Source organism: Mustela nivalis, assembly GCF_964662115.1.
Source record: "Mustela nivalis genome assembly, chromosome: 3".
NCBI classification, from domain to species: domain Eukaryota; kingdom Metazoa; phylum Chordata; class Mammalia; order Carnivora; family Mustelidae; genus Mustela; species Mustela nivalis.
Window position 1 is genome coordinate 38,893,518 of NC_139022.1, and position 24,847 is coordinate 38,918,364.

Genomic DNA, 24,847 nt, shown 5'->3' on the forward strand with positions numbered 1-24,847 from the left:
CCACCCAGGCGCCCCTGTATGCTTCTTTCAAATTCTGCAGTTGTGTATTAAGAAGCAGTTTAAGGGGGTACCTGGGTGGTTCCGTGGGTTAAAGCCTCTGCCTTCGGCTCAGGTCATAATCCCAGGGTCCTGGGATGGAGCCCCACATGTGGGCTAGCCCCACATTGCCTAGCAGAGAGTCTGCTTCCCTTCTTCTCTCTCTGCCTGCTTCTCTGCCTACTTGTGATCTGTCTGTCAAATAAATAAATAAAATCTTAAAAAAAAAAGGTAAGGGGCCCCTGGGTGACTCAGTGGGTTAAGCCTCTGCCTTTGGCTCAGGTCATGATCTCAGGGTCCTGGGATCGAGCCCCACATCAAGCTCTCTGCTCAGCGGGGAGTTTGCTCCCCACCCCGCCCCCGCCTGTCTCTCTGCCTGTTTGTGATCTCTGTCTGTCAAATAAATAAATAAAATCTTTAAAAAAAAAAAACGTAAGAAGGTTAAGATGGAGTGGTTTTGTTACATGTGAGCAGACCTGGTGGTTAAGAAGTTTATAGTCGGGGGGGTGCCTGGGTGGCTCAGTGGGTTAAGCCTCTACCTTCACCTCGGGTCATGATCTCAGGGTCCTGGGATCGAGCTCCGCATCGGGCTCTCTGCTCAGCGGTGAGTCTGCTTCCCCTCTCTCTGCCTGCCTCTCTGCCTACTTGTGATCTCTCTCTCTCTATGTCAAATAAATAAATAAAATCTTTAAAAAAAAAAAAAAGAAGTTTATAGTCTGCCTGGAAGACAAGCCTTGAGCACATGACACATGTTCCTGTATCTGGCTTAGCTTGTAAACCAAGTGCTGAATTGCATGGGGTGGACTAATTCATTTATTCAACAAATATCTGAGCGCTTACTATATGCTAGGCATTTCTCTGTAAGGTTAAAATCAGTAACAAGGTTTAGGTATGCACACTGCACACAGATAATTTGTTCAAAAGCAATTAGAATACAACATAATAGAGGCAAGAGGCACTGTAGCCTGGTCAGGGGTGTCTGGGTGGCTCAGTTGGTTATACAGCTGACTTCAGCCCAAATCCTGATCTCAGGGTCCTGGGATCGAGCCCCTCGACCGATCAGCGGGGAGTCTCCTTGTCCCTCTACCGCTCCCCACCCCACTCATGCTCGCACATGCTCTCTCTCACTCAAATAAATAAAGTCTTAAAAAAAAAAAAAAAAAAGAACAGCCTCTGTCTGTTTTGTTTACTCATGAACCTTGCACATAGGATAGGATCTGTCTGACAGCAACCATTCAGTCATAGCTATGTACTGAGTAACACACACAGAAGTAGTCCATGCCCTCTGGGGAGCTTACAAACTAGTGGTAAAACCAGCTTTCCCATCAGATACTTTGTGTAGGATGTTTCTCTCTGTGTCTCTGTCACCCTTGCCTGAACACAAGCTGGGGTTTCCCTGATGAATGCTAGGTCAGGTAAAGCGGGATTGCGTCCTGCAGGACTTCTCATTCTGATTCTTCAAGAAGGGTGCTGGATATAGCCTGTCGCATTTACTGAAGTCCTTTGCTCATTAACGTGTATGGGACTGGCATATTTGGGAATGTTTGATTTGGCCGGACAAAGTCCTGTGGAAATCTGGGCAAGGAAGACTCCAGGAGTATAGAAAACCTTACTCTTGTACTCACTGGTCTATCTCTGGCACTAGAAACAATGCTTAACACTGCATAATAAATTTTTGGTGGGGGAGGAGAGCACCTCAGATCCAAAGATCAGAGTATCTCAGTAAGGTAGTTTTGCCCTAGCCTTTATACGTATATATACATAAATACATACATACATATGTATATCCTCTCGTACATGTGCAGCTGAATGAATGAATGAATGCAAGAAAGGATTCAGAGTGAAGGAGATAGTACTTGATTCATCTGTGGAGAAGGGGACCATGTCACAGAGGTTGGTGTGAGCAGACCATGTTTGGGGAAGGTAGTGGAAATTGGTCGAATTGATTGATTCCAATCAATTGATTCCAATTCCCAATCCAAATTGGAAATTGCACCAGTCCTAGAGTTTTGCAGTTTTATAGTGGGAAATAATAAGCCGGATGCTGACCGGTTACTCTAGGATCTGAGTAAAAGAGGCTTTCAGCCTCCAGGGTGTGCAGAAGACTTTGGACTATTAGAGGGAACTGGGGTAGATTTTTGACCAGAAGAGGGACAGCTTGGAAGTGGCGCTGAAAGAAGGTGTGACATCTGTGTGCAAGGTGGATGGCAGTTCCCCCCAGCCAGCTAAGAGGCACTTGCCAACCGAGGAGTGAGAAATTAGAGTCCTCGCAAGGAAAATAGGGCTCAAGGTGGATGCTTGAGAGAAGAATCAGTAAAACCTGGTGAGTGTGAAGGGTCAAAGCTGAACCCCAAGTTCACCGAAGGCAAGTACAGAAGGACAGCCACACAGTAACCTGTGGTTTCGTGGATGGAGTCCGGGACAAACTCTGGATATTTTGCTCTTCTCTATATTTGGGAAATCTTCTACTGACCTAGGGTTTCTAACCCAAATCAGTGAGAGCTTGAAACGTTCACAGTTGGTGGAGTTCAGTCACTGATTTGGATTCTCTTTGGAGAACCAGGAGAGACAGCATTGTGTGGTGGGGAGGAGCCTGGACTTTGGTGTCAGAGAGAAATGGATCCTGATTTTGCCTTGGCTGAGTTTCTTACCTGCCTGAGCCGCAGTTGGGCTAGGAAGGACAGTCTTGTTTTTGTCTATCGAATATGGACAATAATAGCATCTCCTTTAGGGAGCTGGTAGGAGTATCTGTAAGTACTGCGTGCACAGTGCTTAGCAAAGTACTGTATGCAGAGTGAACAGTCACGTACGCTGATGCTTACTATTCCTGAACTGGGAGAAGAATCCCTGTCCTATGTGTTTGCATGTGTGTGTCTACTTCTTTTTTCTTTATCTTTTTTTCCCCCTCCTAATTAAAGAAACACCAGTGAATCTGTTAGCACAGCCTGCAGGCTGGCACAAGATTGATGGGGAGGCAGACGCCAGACCGGCACTTGGGGGGAACTGTGCCCTTGGGGGCTGTGGCATGCCATTCTTTGCAAAACTTGGAACGAGCCCCAGTGTTGCTGAGCAGACTGAGGAGGCTGGCAGAAGATAACAGAGGTGTAACAGTGAGGAAGGGAGAATTTCCACGTTCGGGGTCCTGAAGTTTTATTTACTCAGGAGTCCAGCTTTGGCTTGAGCTCTAGGCAGGTCCCTGGTCCTGTCATCTGCTGTGAGGACGAACACCCCACCCCTCTACCCACCCAGGAAGGGCTTGAGGGAGTTCGCATGAGAGTTCTCTGGGTTTCTTCCCAGACCACAGATTGTCCGTGTATTATTTTTAACGAACTCAGCATTTCTCCAAGGCTGGGTTAGTGGCACGTGTTAAAAGGGATCTTCCTGGGAGAGCTTACATTTCCACACTGTGAAGAAATAGTTCTGTGTTTTCTACCCCTGCAGCTTGGTTTCTGTAACCCCCCTGCTTGTGAGGGGCAGCGTTGGGATTCAACTAAATGTTTATGCTCTAGTTTTAGGGAAAAGAAGTTTGCAGGTCAGAGCTACAGTTCACCTTTTTCTGTTTCCTCTGCTTTTTTTCTATTTACTGTCGCCATGTTGATTCTGGTACCAAGATAAGGACTACTCTAATCTGGGGGAATAGAAGGTATTTTGATGTTGCGTGACATTGATTTGGTAATTTACTTGGGGTCATCGATGTACTCTAGGGCACGGATTCTTGTACTTGGCTGCCTGGTAGCATCTCCTGGCTTTCAGAAATCCAGATGCCCAGGCCCCAGCCCGAATGAATTAAATCACTATCTTTCAGGGTGAGACTAGAAATCAGTATTTTTGAAGATTCCTCATGTGTTTCCAAAGTGTAACTAAGAACCAGCGCTTGAGAACAGCGGCTCTTAACTAGGGGCAATTTGCCTCTTCCAAGCCCTCCGCCACTCCCCCCAGGGGATGTTTGGCAACATCTGAAGATATTTTGCGTTGTCACAATTGGGGAAGGGTATGTTACTGGTATCTAGTGGGTAGATCTAGTGGGTGGGTATATTACAATGCATGGGGGCAGTTCCAATGTAATGAATTATAATTGTCGGACACAAAATGTCAGGAGTACTGAGGTTGAGAAGCAATGCTCCAGCATCATCAGATTTAAAATATAGGATATGCTAGAGCAATGGATATGCCCATGGTGAGGAAATCACAGCATGTATAAGTTTACATTTTTGGCCTCCCAGCAAGATGAGGAAAGGGATACGGCTTCGTGAATGCCTCTCCCTCTTGAGTTTTTCTGCGCCTGTTGTCATGGTGGTCCAATGATGTGGTCTGATGATGAGGTCCTGGCCTGTGTTTGTAGCTGGTGCACCTCCTGGTTCTGATTTTGGGGGCAGGATCTCTTCCTGTGGTTCCACAAATTGATTGTTCTGGAATGGCTTGGAAGAAGACCAAAGTTAGGAAAATTAAACCTATAAAAGTTAGCCAAAATAAATGATTTTAAAAGAAGCTTGTGAGTTGCTTGGTTTTTGTTTTTTTTTTTTTTTTTAATGTGAAGTTTTCTAAAATGAGGGAGTAAACCATTTGAAAGTGGTTATGCATAGGCTATAAAAAAAAATCTGATTTTTTTGTGCTGTTAAGAGTTCTTCGGGTTTTTTCTTTCCTTCCCATTGGAAAAGAGGAAGCTAGGAAAGGCATTTTTTGATTTTAGCACAGTACTGTTTTCTTTGATTTTGAAGCATTTTGGAATACTTTTATAACAGGTTAACTTTAACGTGCATTTATTATATTGAATTATAAATCTTATGAACTCTGACTTACTCTGGACACATCGAAGTTTCCAGAGTATAACACGTTAAAAGATCTTGGCCGTAAATAAGTTGTTTGTATGTTTTATACAGTTGGGAAGTTTAAAGTGTTTAGTTGAGGAGAGCCTGGGTAGCTCACTTGGTTGAGCCTTTGGCTCAGGTTATCCTAGAGTCCTGGGATGGAGCCCCACATCAGGCTCTCTGCTCAGTGGAGAGCCTGCTTCTCCTTCTCCCTCTGCTATGCCCTGGGATGGAGCCCCACATCAGGCTCTCTGCTCAGTGGAGAGCCTGCTTCTCCTTCTCCCTCTGCTATGCCCCTTGCTTTTGCTCTCTCTCTCTGTGTGAAAGAAATAAGTAAAATATTAAAAAAAAAAAAGTATTCAGCTGAGGCACTGAATTTCGATACTGAGTATGCCTATAACATATTACATATACTCAAAACTGTGTTTCCAAAAACAGATGAAAGTGAATATTTAGGGCTCTTGAAGTTGCTCTGAATTCATTGGTCATATTATGCAGGTGGCTGAGTGAGGATTTTTTTTTTTTTAATTTGTTCCTTTAAAGAGACTTCAGGTGGTACCTTTAATGTTCCATCAGCTGCATCAAGCTTTTGTTCCAGAATTCAATTCGTGTGTATGAATCTAGGATTATAATTCTTTTTCAGTTTTCTCCTGAGTTTTTTTTTTCCTATTGCATAAACTGTGACTCCAATGTAATGTACTTTATTCATTCAGTAAACATTTCAAGCCCCACTATGTGCATTTTTGCCTTAATTAGTATAATAGCCATAAAATTTGTTCAGCCTAGTGTAGTGTAACCTGAGGGCACTATGCCAATACTCTTATGTGCTGTGTTCCTTTTATACCTACTGGTTGAAATGTTTTAAATTAAGCTAGAACAGTAACAGCTCATGTGATATTTGGCAAGAATATTCCAAATGTAGGATCAGGATAAAATATCCTGTTTCTCCATAGAGTTTTAGTGATGACTCCCTCATCCAAGCCTGGTTTTTGTAGCTGTGATTTTCACTTAATTTATAATTGCATTTTTGGAAGTTCTCTTTGAATATGTAAACATTCAAGCCTTTCCTCTGCCTTTGAAGTTTTGTTGTATGAAGTATGTAGGAAACTAATCCATGCTTATGGTATAGAGATTTTTCCCCCCCTAAAATTCAAGTGTCATGGGGCCCCTGGGTGTCTGATTCAGTAGGCTTCTTCCTTCGGCTCAGGTCATGATCCCAGCGTCCTGGAATCGAGCCCAGCTTCGGGCTGCCTGCTCAGTGGGAGGCCTGCTTCTCCCTCTCCTACTCCCCCTGCTTGTATTGCCTCTCTCGCTCTCTCTCTTCCTTTCTGTCAAATAAGTAAATAAAATCTTTTAAAAAACTAAATAAAAATTCAACTGTCATGAGAACTGGTCAAAGTTTGCTTCATAGCAAGTGTACTTAATAATAATTGGTAAAATATTCATCTACCTGCGGGTCTGAGTGAGTGACCATATGTGGGGTGTGTGTGTGTTTGTCTGTGTTGGGGGGGGGGGATGTTGTTCTCTGGAATTGGGGTCAGAATAGGATCATTTTCCTATTCTGACCCCAATTCCAGAGAACAATGAGAAGTGATTAAGGACCAAGTAGATCCAGCCCAAATCTTGAAGTACAAATAGTCTGGGGCCATTTTCGTTTCTTAGAAACTAGTGTTATTGTGCATTATCCGTGTGTGTGTGTGTGTGTGTGTGTATGTATGTATGTATGTATAACTTTTATCTCAGTATGTTTTTCTATACCTTTATCATATTGAAGACCAACTAGGTCAGTTGGTAGCCCCTATCTAGATATTTCCTAGAACAAGGACCTGTTTGTCCATGTATGTAAAAGGAACTGATTTGGCTTAGGGAATAAAGGATGCAAAGGGTGGGGTGAGAGTTTGTAGCTGAAAATGTTTAAAAGGCATAGAAGCGAGAGCAGACAACTTTTGTGTATCTTGAAGGCATGTAACCAGAGCCAGTGGATCGAACTGTGGGAAAACAGATTCTAGCTCATTTCAGAAGTGTCCAAAGAGTTCATGCACCATGGGCTGGTGAAGGGTAGGTAGGGGTGGATGGAGTGAAGAACTCTAGGAATTCCCTTCCAATGGGGATCATCAGGAAGACCATTAATGGGACAGGACACGGGAATGTGAGAAGTGGACCTGGAAGGATCATGTGACCAGATGCTCTTTAAAGTCCTTTCCAGTCTAGCCGTTCTGCAATTTTTAGGACCTATTGCATCCCCCAAAAAGTGAAGAGTGAAGACACAGCCTTTGAAGGGGCCTTTCAGATTCAAGAGTTTAGGCTGCCTAATGGTTTTTTTTTTGTCTCTGGCTTCTAGAAGCCCTCCTGCAATTATCCCTCCTCCTCTTCTACATCAGCTGCTTTCCTCACTTAGGAACACCCTCATCAGCATCAGAAGGTGCCTTTTCATCCACTGCCTGGAAAGGCAAATGACAAGCAAAATTCCTTACCCCAGAGTAGCCCCCTGGCTTCTGCCCTGCTTTTCCAGTGTAGCGAAAACCCCAAAAGAGTTGTGTCTGAATACAGTCTCCCCTTCTCAGTGTCCTTTCTCTCCCCGCCACTCTCCAAAACCAGAGACCTCCTTTTTAGTCAATCCCATGGCCGCTTTTCCATTTTAAAGAGCCTCCGCCATATTCAGCATCTTCCATCCCTCCCGCTTCTTAAAACGCCTTCTTGATTTCGCTTCCTCTTTTCCACCTATATTAGTAATCTCCCCCATGGAGGCTCTCTACATTCTGAGGGGCCCTAGCTCCATCCTTGGCTCCTCTCCACACTCTGGGCAATGATTCTTTTTTTTTTTTTTTTTTTAAGATTTTATTTATTTGAGAGAGAGAGAGAGAGAGCATGAAAGGGGCGAGGGGCAGAGGGAGAAGCCGGCTTCCTGATAAGCAGAGGGCCTGCTGTGGGACTTGATCCTGGGACTCCAGGATCATGACCTTAGCCGAAGGCAGTTCCTTAACCAACTGAGCCACCCAGGTGCCCTGGGCAATGATTCTTAACCTGGCTTGGTCTGTAAAAAATGCAGGGGTGGGTAGGCCCTCTTTAATGAATCTAGACTCCCCAGGGAAGACCATGAACATCCGTTGTTAAAATGTTGTTTCACTTGTTTGTTTTTGTTACCTGACTCTAGTACTGGGTGGCCAGGATTGAGAGTTTCGATGATTTTATCTAGTCCCATGGAATCAATACTGAATACCAGCTAATGACTCCTAATCCATCTTTCCTAGATCCCATGCTCATTTATGCTGTTGTCTGTTTTACACTTCCTCTAGAGATGGAATGTTCATTTCCCCCCCTCTCGCTGGCCCCCCACACCTGCTTCTCCCCTGTATTTGCCCCTCTGAGTCAGCACACGGGATACACAGCTTTTAATCCCAAAGCCTAGGTGAACGAGAGTCCCTCTCCTCCTCCCCTCAGGGCTACACAGCAAATCCAATAACAAGTTCTATTCATCTTCCTTGATGACCTGCTCTCCTGGTTATCTTCTTGCTTCTTTCTCAGTTCCCTTTCATCTCCTTTGCAGACCCCGTCCCTCTTGTTTGTCCCTTCAAATGTTGGCCTTGGTCTGACTTTTCTGCTGTTCTTCTGATTCCACTCTCTTCCTACTCATTCCTGAGCCTCCATATTTCCTCCCTGACAGTGACGTCTAAATTTATATTTCAAGCCCAATCTCTTGTCCAGGTTCTAGACCTACATGTCCAGCTGCTGTCCCACAGGCAACTCAATTTCACTGTGCAGTGAGGTGAACTTACCCTCTCTTCCAGTCTCCTCCCAGTGAATCATGCAATTGACGATTCCAAAATCTACAAGGCATCTCCCTCTACCTCATCCCTATGCCCCATCCCATGTCACTGTGATCAGTATTGCCAATATGAAATAGCTGTAGAATCTGCACACTGCTTGTCACTGTCTACTGCCACCGACCAAGATCAAGCCACCTCTATCACCTCTTATCTAGATTACTTTAAGGGTGGATGGGATGTCCCCCCAATCCCACCCCCACAGCAGTCTGGCTTCCTGTGCTATCATTGGTCTTCATCAAATGCCTATCTCATGGTGTCATCCTCTGCCTAAGATACTGTACTGGAGTTCTAATTAAGTCTTAACTTTTAAACAGCCCTTAGAGACAGGATCCTAATAACCTGTTCTCAGCGGGCTGGACTGTTGGAATTTCTTGGAAGTGTCTGCCTCCCTCCTTCCACATCCCCCACGCCATCACCCTATTATATGCACATGACCACCTCTGGCTCCTTGTTTATCATGAATCTTCAGGGCTACCACAAGGCAGTAAGACCTCAATAAATATTCGTTAACTAAATGTGGGAGGGCAGGAGCTCTGAATGGTAATCGTCACCATATTCCGATTCTGATTTACCTTGCCTTACAAACTGAAGGGTTTCCAGAGCTGAAAATTTATGTTTTGTCGAATAGTTCTGCATATGGGTTTCTCGCAGCTCTGTAGTTTCCAGGGGGTTATTTAAAAAAAAAAAAAAAAAACTAAAAGAAGTATATGACGTCTGCTAGCTGTGCTCTGTGCTCTTTGAATGGCAGTGGAGGGCTGAGCTTGGGAGACTGGCCAAATAGTGAAGAGGAAGCAAACCACCCTCATGACCCAGGAAGGCAGGGGGGTGGGGAGGGTGTAGATTGGTAGTGGTGTGAGCCTCTGCAGTGAGTTTTTTTGCTGTGGGCATGCGTAAGCCAGGATCTGAGTGCCCTGAAACGTGCCGGAACTTGTCCAAACTGTTGATTGCATTTTCAAACCTGTTTGGGAAGGAGTCTGGAACACCACTGGCAGCGTGCTTGTGTCTTATCTGCAGCTGATCTGATTAAAAGGAACAGACAGGAACTTAAATCGTGTTTAACCTGTAGGGATATACTGAGGAATATCGCGGTCTCCCCTGTCATGAATCTAAAGGAGAATGGGGAAGGGTTTTTTTTCCCCTTTGGAAGATTTGGGTCTGTGTTTCAGACATCCCCCGCAGGGCTGGGAGCTCCTGGGTGAGGTTTCCACAGCTCTGTCATCTTCAAACTCCTATCTGTAACCTCTTCATGACGAGGCTTAGAAGGGCCAACAGTCAGTGCTGAGTCAGAGGGATAACAAGAAGGGAATGACACACTTCCTGCCCTGAGTTCTTGGGAGTTTTTATGGTTTGTTTTTCTGTTTGGCTTTGAAGATTCCCTGAAAAGACAGAAGCTTGCCCTGGCCCATCTTTGGATCAGCCACCTCTATTTATTTTTTGACCTCCTAGGATACCTAACCTGCTATGCCTTCTTGTTACTCAAAGGTTTTTAAAATCTTTCTTTTTGTTGTTGTTTATTACGCAAGTATCACATGCTTGTCTAGTTTATTTATCAACTATCATTTAACCAAAAGAATGAAAAATGGTGGTGGGGGGGAGGTACTCCTTAATTTTACCATCCAGGAAAAAACTTTGGAGAATATCACTCCAGGCTTTTTATGTACACCTCTAGTTTTTCTCTACAAAAATTATATGATACTTAATAAAATTTCTTTTATCTGTTGCTTTGTAGGCTTTGCGAAGAGTTCTCTTGTTATTAATTACTTGGCATGATCAGTTTGAAAGACTGTATCACATACGGACATGCTATAATTCACTTAGCCCATCCCCCAGGCAGATACTCAGGCTGCTTTCAGTCTCCGGCATGATTATAAGAACACCACACAACTCCCTTGGACTACAGCTGCCCACACTTGTCCCTGTTTCATTGGATGTATTCCTGGAAGTGGTTCAAAGGACATGTAGAGTTTTCAGGTTTTGATCTTTTCTGCCACTCTGCCTTCCAGACATTCGTCCTGTTTTACATTCTCACCATATAAACCTCTCACCATGTCCCATATAGCACTATCTGTTCTGGCCTTTGCCTGACTCCCATCTGCTTCTCACACTCTTCTTTCCTGTGCTTCCAGCATGCAGCCCCACCGGCCCCCTTTCTGCTCCTTTCCCTGCAGCGTGCTGAGTTGTCCCGTCTTGGGCTGGTGCACCTGTTCCTCCCACCGCCTGGCCTGCTTTTCCTCTGGCTCTTGGCACACTCCTATGCCACCTCTGCCAGAGTGGGCTCCGTCACTGTTCCCTGTTCATTTCCAGTCTGGCACCTCTCACCATCTGTCCTTCAATTATTTATGTTTTGTTGGGTGCTGTCTCTTTCCCCCATCGAATGTTAATTTCATAGCTCAGGCAACCTTGTATTTTCCTTCACACTCTGTTCCGGCATCTAAATCAGTAGGCAGGCAGTAGGTACTGGAGCAGGCAGTAGGTACTGGATAAATACAGGTAGAGGCTATCAAATGAATGGAGTAGCCTCCCTGTCATCTGCGAGGGTACAGTGGAGTACAGAGGAGGAAATGGGGACAACAGTGGCTGTCCTGTGGAGCAAAATGTGCTAAATGCTAGGCAAAAGCTTCCAAGCGGTATAGGGAGTCAGGAGTGAGAGCTGGCCTCTGGCTACCAGCATCCTGCCGGCCTTGTGTGAGCTGAGCCTCGGGACACTGGCTGTGGTCTGTGACTGAGAATTGTGGAAAGGACATGAGAGGCCGGGGAGTGCGGGTGAGCGGAGGTCCAGAGGGAGGACAGTAGGAAGCTGGCTGTGGCCGGGACTGGGGGGTACCCTGAGTCCCGTGCAGAGGATGGCATGTGAATGAGGATGTGGAAGCCTGTTTTAAACTCAGATCTAGGCACAGATGGTGGTGTTAGGTGACAGAGTCACACTTTGAGACAATGTCCTGGGAAAGCAGCTAAGTGGAAGGAGCCGTTCCGGCCCGAGGATGCAGCCTGGCTGGAGGTTAGTGATGAGGGAGGCAGAAGGGGCATTTCAGAGGTGGGGAAACAGGAGGGTTTGGGGGCGGGCAGGGGAGCGAGGGGCCACAGTGACACTGAGGTTTCTGGTCTGTATGACTAATGGGTGGGTGAGATACGGGGCCCTAGAGAAGCCTCCCTGCAAATGGTCAAACCTGATAGGTGTTTTTCCTGAAGAGAAAAATCTGAGAAACTTTACTCAAGATATGCTGTCGTTTCTGATGATTCTCTAAACAGAAAAGTTTCAGAAAGTTATGTTTTGGGGTTTTTGTTTTGTTTTGCTTTGCTTTGTTTTTTTTTTACTTTAGGTTTGGAAATAACCATAATGACCGGGACATCTGGGTGGCTCAGTCAGTTAAGCGTCTGCCTTTGGCTCAGGTCATGATCTCAGGGTCCTGGTTTCCAGCCCTGCACTGGGCTCCCTGGTCAATGGGGAGCCTGTTTCTCCCTCTGCCTCCGCTGCTCCCCTTCCCTGTGTTTCTCTCTCTCTCTCTCTCTGGCAAATAAATAAAATCTTTTTTTAAAAAAAGCCAAAACTCTGCATTTCGACAAAGCTTTCTATCCTCTAAAGAAGGAAGAACCAGTAGAACAGCTTGCTGGCATTCCCTGGAAAGTTGTCTTTTCAAGAAACCACTTTGTGCCACCTCTAAAGGGAAGGGTTTCACAGAATCCAAATGAGAAGGAGAACAGCGGAAGCACAGCAGGCAGGCGGTGAGACTTGGTGAATGAATGACCATCCAGGCCGGGAGAGAAATCCACAGTGACCACGGACAGGGTGGTAGTGGAAGCCAGAGAGGTTAAAACACAGAGAAGAATAATGGGCTTTGGCAGGGGAGGGATGCGGAGGAATTCAGCTTGGGAAATATCATATGTTGTATATTAACTAGAAATTCTAGAAATTTATAGAGAAATTGACTGTGCAATTGGAGAGTTTTTCTTGGCAAATGGAAAGTTTAATTAGTTTAGTGTTCCCTCGCTCGGGCTTACACTCGGTTTCACAGGGAGGTTTGCAATGGAAGAATGCTAGAAAGTGTCAGGATTCCATTTCTATTCAGTTCAGCAGAAAGTAAACCACATTTCGAGTGCCAGCATATTTATTAGAGCAGATGCTCGGTGGTTTTGTGTTTTTTGCCTTATAAATGCTGATCTAGTGTTTTCATTGGTGGTGCGGGTGTGAAGAGAGCTTGGAGCCTGTGTCTGAGGAAGACAGACATAAATGCTCCTTCTGGAGTCCTAGGATCTGGTCATCACTGCAGCTGCACGGTTTCACCAGCTAGCAATGTGATTTGGGGCACACTTTGGGCTTCCTTGGGCTACTTTATTTCCCTTGCTTGTGCAACAAGGTTGGATATCTGAGGTCCTGCCAACACTGAGGTTATGTGAATTTTAAGAAAGAAAGGTGGGGCGCCTGGGTGGCTCAGTGGGTTAAGCCGCTGCCTTCGGCTCAGGTCATGTTCTCGGGGTCCTGGGATCGAGTCCCGCACCGGGCTCTCTACTCAGCAGGGAGCCTGCTTCCTCCCCTCTCTCTCTCTCTCTCTGCCTGCCTCTCTGCCTACTTGTGATCTCTCTCTGTCAAATAAATAAATAAATTCTTAAAAAAAAAACTTATAAAAAAAAAGAAAAAAATTTTTAAAAGAAAGAAAGAAAGGGGGAAGATGGTCCTGTCTGGTGGGGGGAGGGGCTCTGAGTTGCATTGTATAAAATTTATGCTTGAAACTTAGAAACACATACGATATGATAGAAAGGTCTGCCATCCCCATGCTTATTAATTTGTGCAGCCCGTTTTCGGGGGAGGCTGAGAACAGCAGCTGACACGGGAACAGATCTGAGAAGTCACGCCCCCACCGCCGCCCCAAGTCCTGTCTCTGATGCCAGCGCTGGCCAGCCCTCCACCCACCCCAGGCTCCAACTCACTGTCTCACCCACTGCTCTCTTGGCTTTGAAAGGTGGGTTGCCAGGTGTTCCTTTTATTTTCTAGACACTTGGGCTGTTGGTGCTTTCTGTCTGGTCAGCCAAGGACACTGGTGAATATGATATGAAGAGAGGAAAGCCAACAGGGTCAGGGCAAGCCAGACCTGGGTTCCTAGGCTGGCATTTGCACTGAGCAGGTGCCTTAGGTATGCAGAAGTCATGCTTATCACCTGTAACCTGGGAATCACAGCGTGCACCTCCCGGGGTTTCAGTGAGGACTAAATGAATGTGGGGAGAGCATCATGCATGTTTCCTGGGATTGAGAGGGTGCCTGACACCAGTGGGATTTTCCCACCCAGGTCTGGGCACGAACCATTTGCTTCTCAGCCAACACCGAGCCTCCCTGGTGAGAGAGGGTGGGTCTGACCACCTGCTGTCTCTGGGGCAGCATCTGTGAGATCTTTTGGAGCACCTTGCCAAACTCAGGCACTGATTCTTCTGGAATGATTCCCAGTCAGCCCACTTTCTTCTAAGCTCTGCCCATGACTTCTTCGTCCTTGAAGAAGAGCAGAGAGGGGCACCTGGGTGGCTCAGTGGGTTAAAACCTCTGCTTTTGGCTCAGGTTGTGATCCCAGGGTCCTGGGAACGGGCCCCACATGGGGCTCTCTGCTCAGCAGGGAACCTGCTTCCACCTCTCTCTCTGCCTGCCTGCCTCTCTGCCTACTTGTGATCTCTGTCAAATAAATAAATAAAATTAAAAAAAAAAAAAAGAAGAAGAAGAAGAAGATGAAGAAGAAGAACAGAGGGACACAGAGAAACAACTCCAGTTGAGGAAGAGGCTGTGGTGGGGGCCATGGTTTTGGGGAGGCCACTGAAAGAGTTGAGGTGGCTGGAGGAAACAGAGGAGAGGAGGTCTGGAGAGACCCAAAGGGGAGGAGGATCATCCCTCTTCTTGGTGGCCGGGGCAGCGTACCCCAGGGACTAGGAAGCATCTTGGAAATGCCAGGGCGGGAAGGTCAAGGTGTTTTGAAGCCATCTCCAGTTCCGTCTCTAAGGCTATAAAATCAGATAAAGTACACAGATGCAGGTATCTTTCTCATGCAGGCACAAATTTCATGATTGCTGTGGTGATTTTGTTGAATGTGCAGCCGATAAGGATGTGGGTAACTGTCAGGCAGTATTTTTCTTGAGGTACGTGATACACAGTTGATGAAACTAGGCCAGAGAGAGTGTGCGCCCAGGAGGTAGTTCTGGGAGGGCAGGGCTTGCAATGTCCTGTTGGCTCTGCCAGTGTTTGTGGAAACTGGGATGGCCACCCACTTGCCCTGGGTGTGGGGACCGTGAGATGATATTAGTGACAGTGCCTAGATAACCTGGAGCACATATACACGGACGAGAAGACTCTGGTGTTCCAGAGTCCAGCAGATGGTGAAGAAATACCATAGAAGATGGCTTCTAATCATTAGCAGTGTCAGAAGTGGGGGATTGGGGGATTGGGGTGCTGAGCTGTGCTCCCCAGAAAAGATAGCCAGCTGCATTTCTGCATGCCATAGCAAAGTTAAATCTGGACCGGTGCCTCGGTCACCAGACCACGAGGCCTGGAGTGTGTGCAAGGGCCCTGCCAGGCCACAAGGTCTGGAGCGTGTGCGAAGGCCATGCTGCCATGTTGGCGACTGTTTTCTGTGATGCTGTAGGCCTCCTCCTTCATTCTTCCCTTCCCAGGTCTACACAGTGTAGCTCCAGCCCCTCCAGCCAATGGGTTAGGGTTCGCAAAGTCACAGGATTCAGAATCTTGTCCTTCCAAGAGGAGGCATGTAGTCTCTCAGCAGCTCCTATGACCTTTAGTCTCTGATGGGATTGTCACAGCACGAAGGGGCCAGGGAGAATTTGGGGACATCACACAGGGAATGCGGAAGGATGCTTTCTCGGGTGTAAGCTTCGAACCGTCATGAGTCAGTCACACGATAATGTAGTCTGAAGACCATAAGAAATGATAACGTATCTGTAAATTGATGTGTGTCTGGTGTCTCTTTCCATCTTCTCCCAGAATAAGTAGTAGGCATTTGGTTTATAATTCAGATCGACAGTAATGCTCATTGCTCCTTGAGCCTGCCATGTGCATTAGGCAAGGTGTAATTTGCTTCCCGTTGTCCCCTTCACATCCTGACAGCAATTCTATGAGGCCGATGATGGTGCTATTTGCAATTGTCTAGAGAATAAAATTGCTCAGAGAGGTGACATAATTTGCAATTTTATAAAACCAGGAAGTGGTGTCGCTGGAATGTGAACCAGGACGGACTCCAGAGTATTTGTCCTTTGCTTTCTACTTGGTATCTTTTCTTGCCACGTACTTGGTAGCCTTAGGACAGTATCATTGCTACAGAGAATAAAAATAAAGTCAAGAAACTTACTGTGTAGTTTGGGATGAGACGGATAGGCCAGTAAAGGTCATTTATGGACAGCTGTGATAGGTACCCAGAAAGTCTTTCCAGGGAGGTTCAAGGGAGGTGCCAGAGGGGGCTAAAGGAAGAAGGTGAGATCTTATCTAGCTGGTTGGGACACTCAAGGTCTTCACAGAGGCAGTGCCTGTGGAAGTGGTCCTTGCCGGACTGGTAGAAGCTTGCCCCGGTGGGGATGGATAAGGGAACAGTTTGTGGGTGCCGATGACTGCCAAATGCTCAGGCAAATCAACAAGCATCTGAAGAGATAATTGGATCATATATGCACATAGATCCTTCTATAAGGACCTGGGTGTATTGTGTATGCCTGGATACAGTCACATTCTTTATAAAGACTTTACACTCTTTTCAGAAGTGAAAGGCTAATGGTTTTCAGTCGCAACATTGTCCAAACTCTGTTCTCTGCTTCTCCTGAGAACAAGAATACCTCTGAGCAGTAGTTACTATTAATAGACATTCATGTTTATACTGGCCAGGTAGGAATGAAGAGCTTTTTTGATTTTTTCCCCCCCAGGCAGCATCTATGATTGGAGCTGCTCCTTTTTTTTTTTTTTTTTTTTTTTTAAGTATCGGCTCCTCTTTTCTAACATGTTGAAACGTTAAGACTTCCTGTTTCTGCTTGATTTTGAAAACATCTCCTGTTCGCCAATCACAGGTAATCCCTGTGTTTCTGTGGAGCATTTACAGGCGGCACTTACAGGCGGCAAGTGCGGGCTCTCCCCATTGTGGAAATGGGGACCTCTCTGGATTCACAATTAAAGGCTACCTAATGCATTCCACTACAGGTGACGAAACCCAGCTCCCAGAATAACAAGCAAGACAACTTTTTTTTTTTTTAATTTTTATTTATTTATTTGACAGAGATTACAAGTAGGCAGAGAGGGAGAGTCAGAGAGAGGAGGAAGCAGGTTCCCTGCTGAGCAGAGAGCCTGATGCGGGGCTCGATCCCAGGACCCTGGGATCAAGACCTGAGCCGAAGGCAGAGGCTTTAACCCACTGAGCCACCCAGGCACCCCAGCAAGACAACTTTTAAAGTGACTCTTGACCAGTGTCTTCTGTGTGCTCGCGAAGCGTACGGTGGATTTTTTTTTTTAAGGATGGTATAAATTCTTGGGAATTATTCTCGGGGAAGATTGACTTCTTCCTGAAGGCGACACAGTTACCATAGAATCGGTATCAACAAAGTGGCCGTGTCCATTCCTCCTGGCTGTGTGACAACCAAGACAACCCAAAGCTGTCCTCCTGACCGAGGACGGGGGAAAAAATGCTGAAACTCGGTGAGTTCGAATGGAGCCTCAGACTCACGTTCCAATGACTCAGTGACACGGTGTTGCTGTCTGCAAGGGAGTAACATTTGGTCACGGCTTTAAAGTGGTTGTGTCAAACAAATCACCGCTTTTCTTTTTCTGTGACTGGGTGTGGGGACCTGGCGTTAAGCTGAGGGAGGTAGAATAGGGTGGTTGGAAAAAATGGCATCCGAAATGTGCATGTCGATTGTTTCTCTGTAAACAAATGAAGGATCAAAATGCTTCAGAAATGGGACTCTGGTAAGATTGGAGAGCTGTTTCACTTAAAGTTTCACCTTTTTACATTTCCCATGTCTTTGTTAACTGTGAGATGTCTCTGGGTCCCGGCACGTCTGGCACTACCTGTGAACACAGGGACATTTTATTTTTCGTCTCCTGTTGTATAGATGTTGGTCAGAATACTGTTCTCTCTAACAGCCAATAAACAGTTTCACTCAACAGGTATATGGGCCTTTGTACTTTTAAAACGTGTCTTGGGCTTGTTTTCAGCCATAGTTAAAGCTTCTACAAGTAGACTCAGTTTCATTTTTGAGGTAAATTGGAAAACTTCTTGAGCATGGAAATAAAACAATTTAAATAGCCCTTAAAGTTATGTAAGGATTTTACACACTTTTTCAACTCTATGCCAGATATTTGTTGAAGTTCCTCTAAAATTTGCTCAAAAGACTTTCTGGAGCTTCGGCTGAATACAAGGAGGGGGTTAGGAACTAGAAGACGTAGCTAAGCATCAGTATATCTAGTTTCTTAGCCCATTAATTGAACCTTGGCAGCCAATGCAATTTCCTAGAGCCATGACTTGTTCTTCTTCTTCTTCTTCTTTTTTTTTTTTGGTATGTAAAGTGGTCACCTGCACATCATTTATGGTAAATGTACATTTGCTCACCAGATGCCTAGAGCTGTGTGTGTGTGATTCTCTGTCTGCTTTCTTTACATATGTATCCAGGCACCTTCTACCAAATATATGAAAATGGCTATATGCCTGTGACTGTAGCTCACGACATCCGTGCAGTTGGGATCAGAGCCAGGTTTGGTTGGGAAGGTTTCCTGGAAGAAGTGAGTTTGGGTGGGGGTGGGGGGGGGCAAGAGAGGGAGTTTCAAAAGGAGGTAAGTATTGCACTTGGGCAGAAGGAAGCAGCATACACAAAGCTTCCAAGGCTGGAGTGGTAAGTCAGATGTATTCAGTGAGCAAGCGTGAACCATATGAGAACAGATTGTAAATTAGTGGTTGAAAATCACCAGGCTACCAGGGGAGAAGAGGCCAGGGCTGTGTGTGGAAGAGGACAGGAGAGGCTTGTGGGAGCTGCTCTCCTGCATGTGTTGCTAGTAAATTTCACGCCTGGATACCTGTGGACGCTGACCATGTTGCCATCTAGTGGAGCCGGCGGAAATGCACCTGCTAACCTCTTTTCACTTGAGGTTAAATAATGTGGTATCTTAGCGGTAGGGGAAGCTCACTTCTGTTTTCCCTAGGAATTTTACAATAAGGAATTAGGGGAGATGGATGTAATTGTGCGCCCCCCCAATGATATTAATTTTGACTCTAGAAAATAGAACTGAATCCCAATAGAAAGCATTTCTCACAGACAATGTTTGGAGGTCGTGGAGTCCATCCTGGTACAGTGGTGGGGAGGAGAGCCCTCCCACGAGAAGCACCACAGCGCACAGACCTCAGAGCTGGAAGATGCTGTAGAGGGCTCTACCCCACCCATCCTCCCCTTGCATCCATTCAGCAAAACTTCCTCAGTTCCTGTTACCTGTCAGGCTCTCTTCCGGGTGCTGGGGATATACCAGTGATAAGAGAAGATAGAGAGCCCTGTTCATAAGAAAAAAAAAAAAAAAAAACTAAAATAAGGAACTCAAGAAATCCCTGCCCTTGGAGCACTGACATTCTAGTGGGAAAGATGGACAATAAACAAAGAAGTAAAAAACAGAATAGGAGGGATTCTGTTAAGTAAGTGCAAGGGAGGAAAAAAAAAATAATGTCTAAAATGGGGGATAAGTATTGTTGTCCATTCTGTGGGTGGTGGAGGCGGAGGGAGGATTTGCAATTGTGTGTCCTCACTGAGGAGACTGTGAGACTAGTTTGAGAAATTGTGATATTAGTCTCTCCTAAAGGTGTGAGGAAGCCAGACAGGTGATGCATATTCTGGAGAGGAGCATTCCTGGCAGAGGGCAAGAAGATACAAAGGTCCTGGGGTGGGAATGGTCCTAGTGTGTTCCCAAAACTGCAAGGGGACTGATCAGAGGAAAGACGAGCCAGAGAGATGGGAAGGGGCCAGATCAGCTTGGGCCATGGTGACAGTTTAAAATGAATTTGACATTTGACATGAAAGGAGAAGCCATCTAATCTAGTGTAACATCATTTGATAAATGAAACTTAGGACAAAGAAATCAGGTCAGATGTCTGTGGTTAGTCAGCATCATGGGGCCTGAGGGGGGATGAGAACGTGCTTTCTAACCCATGTTATTCCTGCCGACCTAGCCTGCCCCGGTGAGGATGCATGACCCCATTGAGGCTCAGGCTTGTAAGTGCAGTGGTCCTGAAATAGCCTGGCACTGTGGGGTCCTCTCAACAGCTGTGTGTCAGCACGGTTCATCCTGGTCCTTCCCTCGGGATGACCACCGTACACACAGAGAGGAGGAGACCTCTTCTTTCAGAGGACTCCTCTGCCAAAAAGCGCCTTCCTTCATTTTGGTATGGAGGTAAATTCTTTGGGTTTTGCCCTCAGTTAAACCCCTAAACCTATAGTCTCATGAAGGCTCCCTACGTTCATTGTGCGGTTACTTGGATATAGCAAATGCAAGATTTTTAGGACTTACAGGGGTAGATCACAGTTCTTGTCATGAGAGGTAGTAAGGTTGAATAATGCAAGTTATTTAAAATGATTTTGAAAATAGGGGCATTTGGGTGGCTCAGTTAAGTGTCCATGGCTCAGGGCATGATCTGAGGATCATGGGGAGACGGATTTTCTCTCCTTCCCCCCTCCAAATAAATAAATAAAATCTTAAAAAAAAAAAAAAAAAAGAATTTGAAAATAGGATCACCAGGTGAGGAGAGAGCCCCTTGCTGTCACCAAATACAGCTGGACCTGGACAGTTTTACCCAACGGGCTTCATTTTCTTTCTTTACTGTGAGCCTGTTCAAGTCCCCCCTCCCTTCCACCTTCTTTAGATCTTATGACTATTGTCCTCTGGACATGAGCCAGATCCCCTAATCTCACTTTCTGAGGAAAGTCAGACGAGTGCTCTGTGTACAGGAGAACCTGCACAGTCTCCTCTCCATCACACACAGCCTGGATCCTGTGGATGGAGTCACAGGGGGTCCTGGCACCAGGACGGTCCCATCCTGTGCAGAAAACTAACTCAGGACTTTCTCTTGCTCCTTCCTTCCCTTTCTTCCAAAGCAAAGCTCCTAGTAGAGGTAATGTGAAGTCTACATCATCTTACTGGCACATACATTTGTTTATATAATACTTTCTCTCTTTTTTCTTTCTTCTTTTTAAAAATTTATTTGTTTGACAGAGAGAAAGAGAGCAAGAGCACAAGTAGGCAGAGCTGCAGGCAGAGGGAGAGGGAGAAGCAGGTTCCCCGTCGAGCAGGAAGCCCACTGTGGGGCTTGATCCCAAGACCCTGGGATCATGACCTGAGCCAAAGGCAGCCGTTTAACCAACTGAGCCACCCAGGTGCCCCTTTTTATTTATTTTTTTGCCAACCAAGGTGATTTCATATGTCCATTTGTGTTTTTGTAAAGTGAGCTCTGAAATCCCACTACCTCAGACTATGAGGATCAGCTTTGATTTGTATCCTCAGGAATTCATCGCCCCGTCAGCACCTGAATCCTTTATTTTTCCCTGGAGCCTGAGGGCACAGTTCTCTGGGATCCTTTCATTTGGGTCTTTAGGTGAGTGGGCGCTCCTGGGGGTGCTTTTACTTTTTCCTGCCTTCAAGTCTTGCTGTTTTTGCAAGGGAGGCAAACCCCCCTCATGACAAGGATGTTCCCATCCCGAGTCCCTCAGGAGGTTCCGTCAGGGATGGTGGGGCAGCACCATACTGGGAGTGGAGGACCCACGTCCTGTCCCTCAGAGCCTCTGCGCTGTCTGTATCACTGAGGTTGCTCAGCATCTCCCGCCCTTGGGTCTCTGTGCTTGGCTATCACTGCTGTCTGACAGGCAGGACTTGACTCTGCAGGAGAGGGGGTTTCCAGGCTGTCTTCTGACTTTGTTAGGCAACCAGCTTGAGGAAACAGGGGAGCAAGTACTGGTCACCTGTGTTTTCTGGGCCTCCTTTACCCGCTGTCCTTTAGGGGCTGGGCACGTGGTAAAGCCAGCGGCAAGATTAGAAGTCCTCTAGCGTGCTCCTCATTAGCTGTCCAGAATGGTCTGTCACTTATGGCTCTTATTATGCAAGAAAGAGAAACCCCAGTTTGGATCGGCTCATACAAAAGAGAATTTATTAGCTTGCATAACTGGAATGAGATTTGGTTTAGCCGCTCAGTGATGTCAGGAACCCATTTTCTTTCTAATCTGCCCTCTGTGGTTGAGTTTCATCCTCAGCAATGCAGTTTCTCTCATGGTGGTTAACTGTCTGCGGCAGTGCTAATTTCACGTGCGCAACACACTGTCCAGCAGGAGAGAGAGAGAGAACTGGCTTCTGGCAGCTCTATCAGAGGAGTGAGTGACCTCTTCCAGAAGTCCCAGCAAATTTTTCATGTCTCAGTGCCCAATCTTAAGCCACTTTATTGGCTATAGAAGGGAGTGGTGAGTGGCATAGGTTTGGGTTGTCTAAACCAGTCACTGGGGATACCTGGATGTCTAGTCCGTTAACCATCTACCTGCCTTTGGCTCAGATCATGATTCCAGGGTCCTGGGATAGAGTCCTGCATCAGACTTCCTGCTAGGCGAGGAGCCTGCTCCTCCCTCTTCTCTGCCTGCCACTCCCCCTGTTTGTGCTCTCTTTCTTTCTCTCTGACAAATAAATAAAATCTTAAAACACACACACACACACACACAACAACCAGTCACTCTATGGCAAGGAAGCTAAGATTGCTGTGCCTGAGGTGGAATGGTCAGGGTAAACCTGAGAGTTAGGGATGGACTCCATGTCTCCCTCAAATAGCACACTGCCCCCCAAGCAGGGTGGATAGGAGGGACCTTGAGTGGGCCCCCATTGTCTCCTGAACAGACTTCCTTTTGCTGTGCTATTTTCTTTTTTGTTTATTTTCCCCTGTTGCTTCTTATTTGATGACTGGCCACAGTATAATAATACAGTGACTGGAACCCTCCATATTGGATTCCCAGTGCCCGTCCCCCAACCCCATGACAGTGACACAGATGCTGTCAGGGAGAACAATGACATACCCTCCTTGAACCCCAACAGCACTGCCGATCAGGAATGGAAATTCTCAGGTCAATAAGGCATCCCCAAAGTGTCATAGACCTGGTCTTGTAAGCGCTGAACAATGAGAATAAGAACTAGAGAAAATTAATTATAGGCAGCCCTTCCATCTATGGTAATTATGTGTCCCCATAAAACACTGAAGTCCAATATAGTTTTTCTTTTAAGACAATGTAATGAGGCCATTTGTTCCTGTAAAGAATACCCCTTATGTTTTATAGACATGAGCGTAATTGTCATATCTGGTTATTTTATCTATTTCAACTGATATTACTGGACTCTGGATAATGTAGATTTTGTTTTGAAACTGCATACGAATAAACAAAACGGGGCAGTCAGTCATACAGGATGTTATTTTGTTTATTTTAGATGATCCCTCTAGGAGAATGGCCATCAAGGTCAGGAGAAGGGACTAGGGCAACATACAAGGGCTCCAGGGGGAGAAAAAAGGCACAGTGTACAAAGAAAAATCACTTTTGGGGCTCAGTCTGCCTTCGTCTCAGGTCATGATCCCAGGACCCTAGGATCAAGTCCCACATCGGGCTCCTTGCTCAGCGGGGTGCCTGTTTCTCCCTCTGAGCGGCTCCCCCTGCTTGTGCCCTCTCTCTCTGTCAAATAAATAAATAAATCTTAAGGGAAAGAAAAGAGGTAGGTATTCATCTTTGTACATGACCTCCATGAGTGGCGAATGGAATTCCAAACTCCAGAGCCCTGTCCCCAGCCAGCCAGTATTCCTGCTACATCCGTGATGGGACTAGACACACAGAAGGCCAGGCAGGGCCAAGGAGGCTTTTATTTTGGGTGGGCTTTGACCCAAACCCTGATGATGACCTTGAGTGAGCCAGACTGCACCTGTGGGTGTGGCAGAAATCCAGTGCAAGACACTGGGTTAGGCTCCAGAAGGATGCAGGCGTCTTTAAAGGCATGATGCTCTATCACAGGGGGCTGCTTCCACAGCGGAGGTCTTCGAGATGGAGGTTCTAGTACCCATAAAGACACTTGCATGATGAGCTCTGGACGTGCCGTATCAACTTCCGGGGCCTGATCTCTCCTCGATGAGCAAGCCTGAGCTGAGATTGAACAAGAGGACTTGCAAAGCTTCCCCGAAGCCCTCGCCTTCTGGTTCTTGGGTTCCGCGTGGGCTGTGATGGGAGGCATCATGTGGAACTGTGGAGGGGTGCAGGGTCGGGGTGCCCCTGGGCCAGGGCATACAGACACATGGGAGACGGCAGTTTCTGCATTGCGTCCTGCAGGTGTCCTCAGGAGCTACCAAGCAGCTGGTCTGACTCAGGGCTGGATGCAAAAGGCTCCAACTTGCGTGTTAGTTGCCTACTACAGATCCCCTGAATAGAGGCGTTGTTTCTTTTGCCAGGCCTGGCTTGGATGCTGGCTGCCAGGCTTGTGTTCTGTGACGTTCCAGATGGCAGGGGTCTTGCGGGAGCCGAGGACGCAGGGCGAGATCGGATGGTGACCATTGCTGGCCGATACTTCTGTTGAAATATGGTTTCAAAGCTGTGGTCACGTGGCTTATGTTGGGACCCGCAAGCTTCGCTGTACTTTTTTTTGTTGTTTTTTTTGGTCTCCTGTTTTGGTAAGTCTGATTACAAGGGGTATTGCACACAGTTGTGGTTTTTCGGTTTTTCGTGCTCTCGTTGCTCAATTACCCAGCACCAAACGGTCGGTTCTGGAGCTCTACCTAATGAGAGAGAAATGGTTTGTTTGTGTTCCGTGTCAGTCTGGATAAACCAGAGGTCCCAAACTCAAATGTCTGCTAGAACCAGGTAGGAAACGGGAATGTGAAAATATTGCTTTCTACGAACAGTTCAGGTTATGACACCTGGGGCTGACTTGGAGAGAACAGGTCCCATCCCCAGGCATTGACATTGAGATGAAAAACAAAGTTTATCCAATCCAAGAAATCCTTCCATGGCTGGACTCAGTCCTAAGGCTACCAGTGTGTGGATTCCTGGGCTATGAATCAGCGAACTTCAGCTGTCATGGATGTTTGCTCAGCCTCAGAAATGTCAGATGTTACAGATATGAGCCCTTTGTCATTTTGCTTCTCAGTGGATTTTAGCTCTTTACCTTAGATG

At 46.3% G+C, this 24,847-nt stretch overlaps 1 protein-coding gene and 1 long non-coding RNA gene across 4 annotated transcripts in view; both read left to right on the plus strand.

Moving 5' to 3' along the window:
• Positions 1–13,386, plus strand: part of LOC309861347 — a 31,830-nt gene extending 18,444 nt beyond the window's left edge. Inside the window, exons 2-3 of the long non-coding RNA XR_014309889.1 lie at positions 9–5,031; positions 5,104–13,386. This is a non-coding gene — a long non-coding RNA (uncharacterized lncRNA). The remainder of the gene's footprint in view (positions 1–8; positions 5,032–5,103) is intronic.
• TNFAIP8 (TNF alpha induced protein 8) overlaps positions 1–24,847 on the plus strand; it is a 114,942-nt gene that overhangs the window by 35,357 nt on the left and 54,738 nt on the right. The window contains exon 1 of one of the 3 annotated variants that reach the window (XM_082724157.1): positions 16,599–17,330. The exons of the other annotated variants lie outside the window; for them this stretch is intronic. Within the exon in view, the coding sequence (XP_082580283.1) occupies positions 17,318–17,330 (13 nt within the window). The 5' untranslated portion in view covers positions 16,599–17,317. Of the gene's footprint in view, positions 1–16,598; positions 17,331–24,847 lie in introns of those variants that run through there. 3 annotated transcript variants of the gene reach the window in all.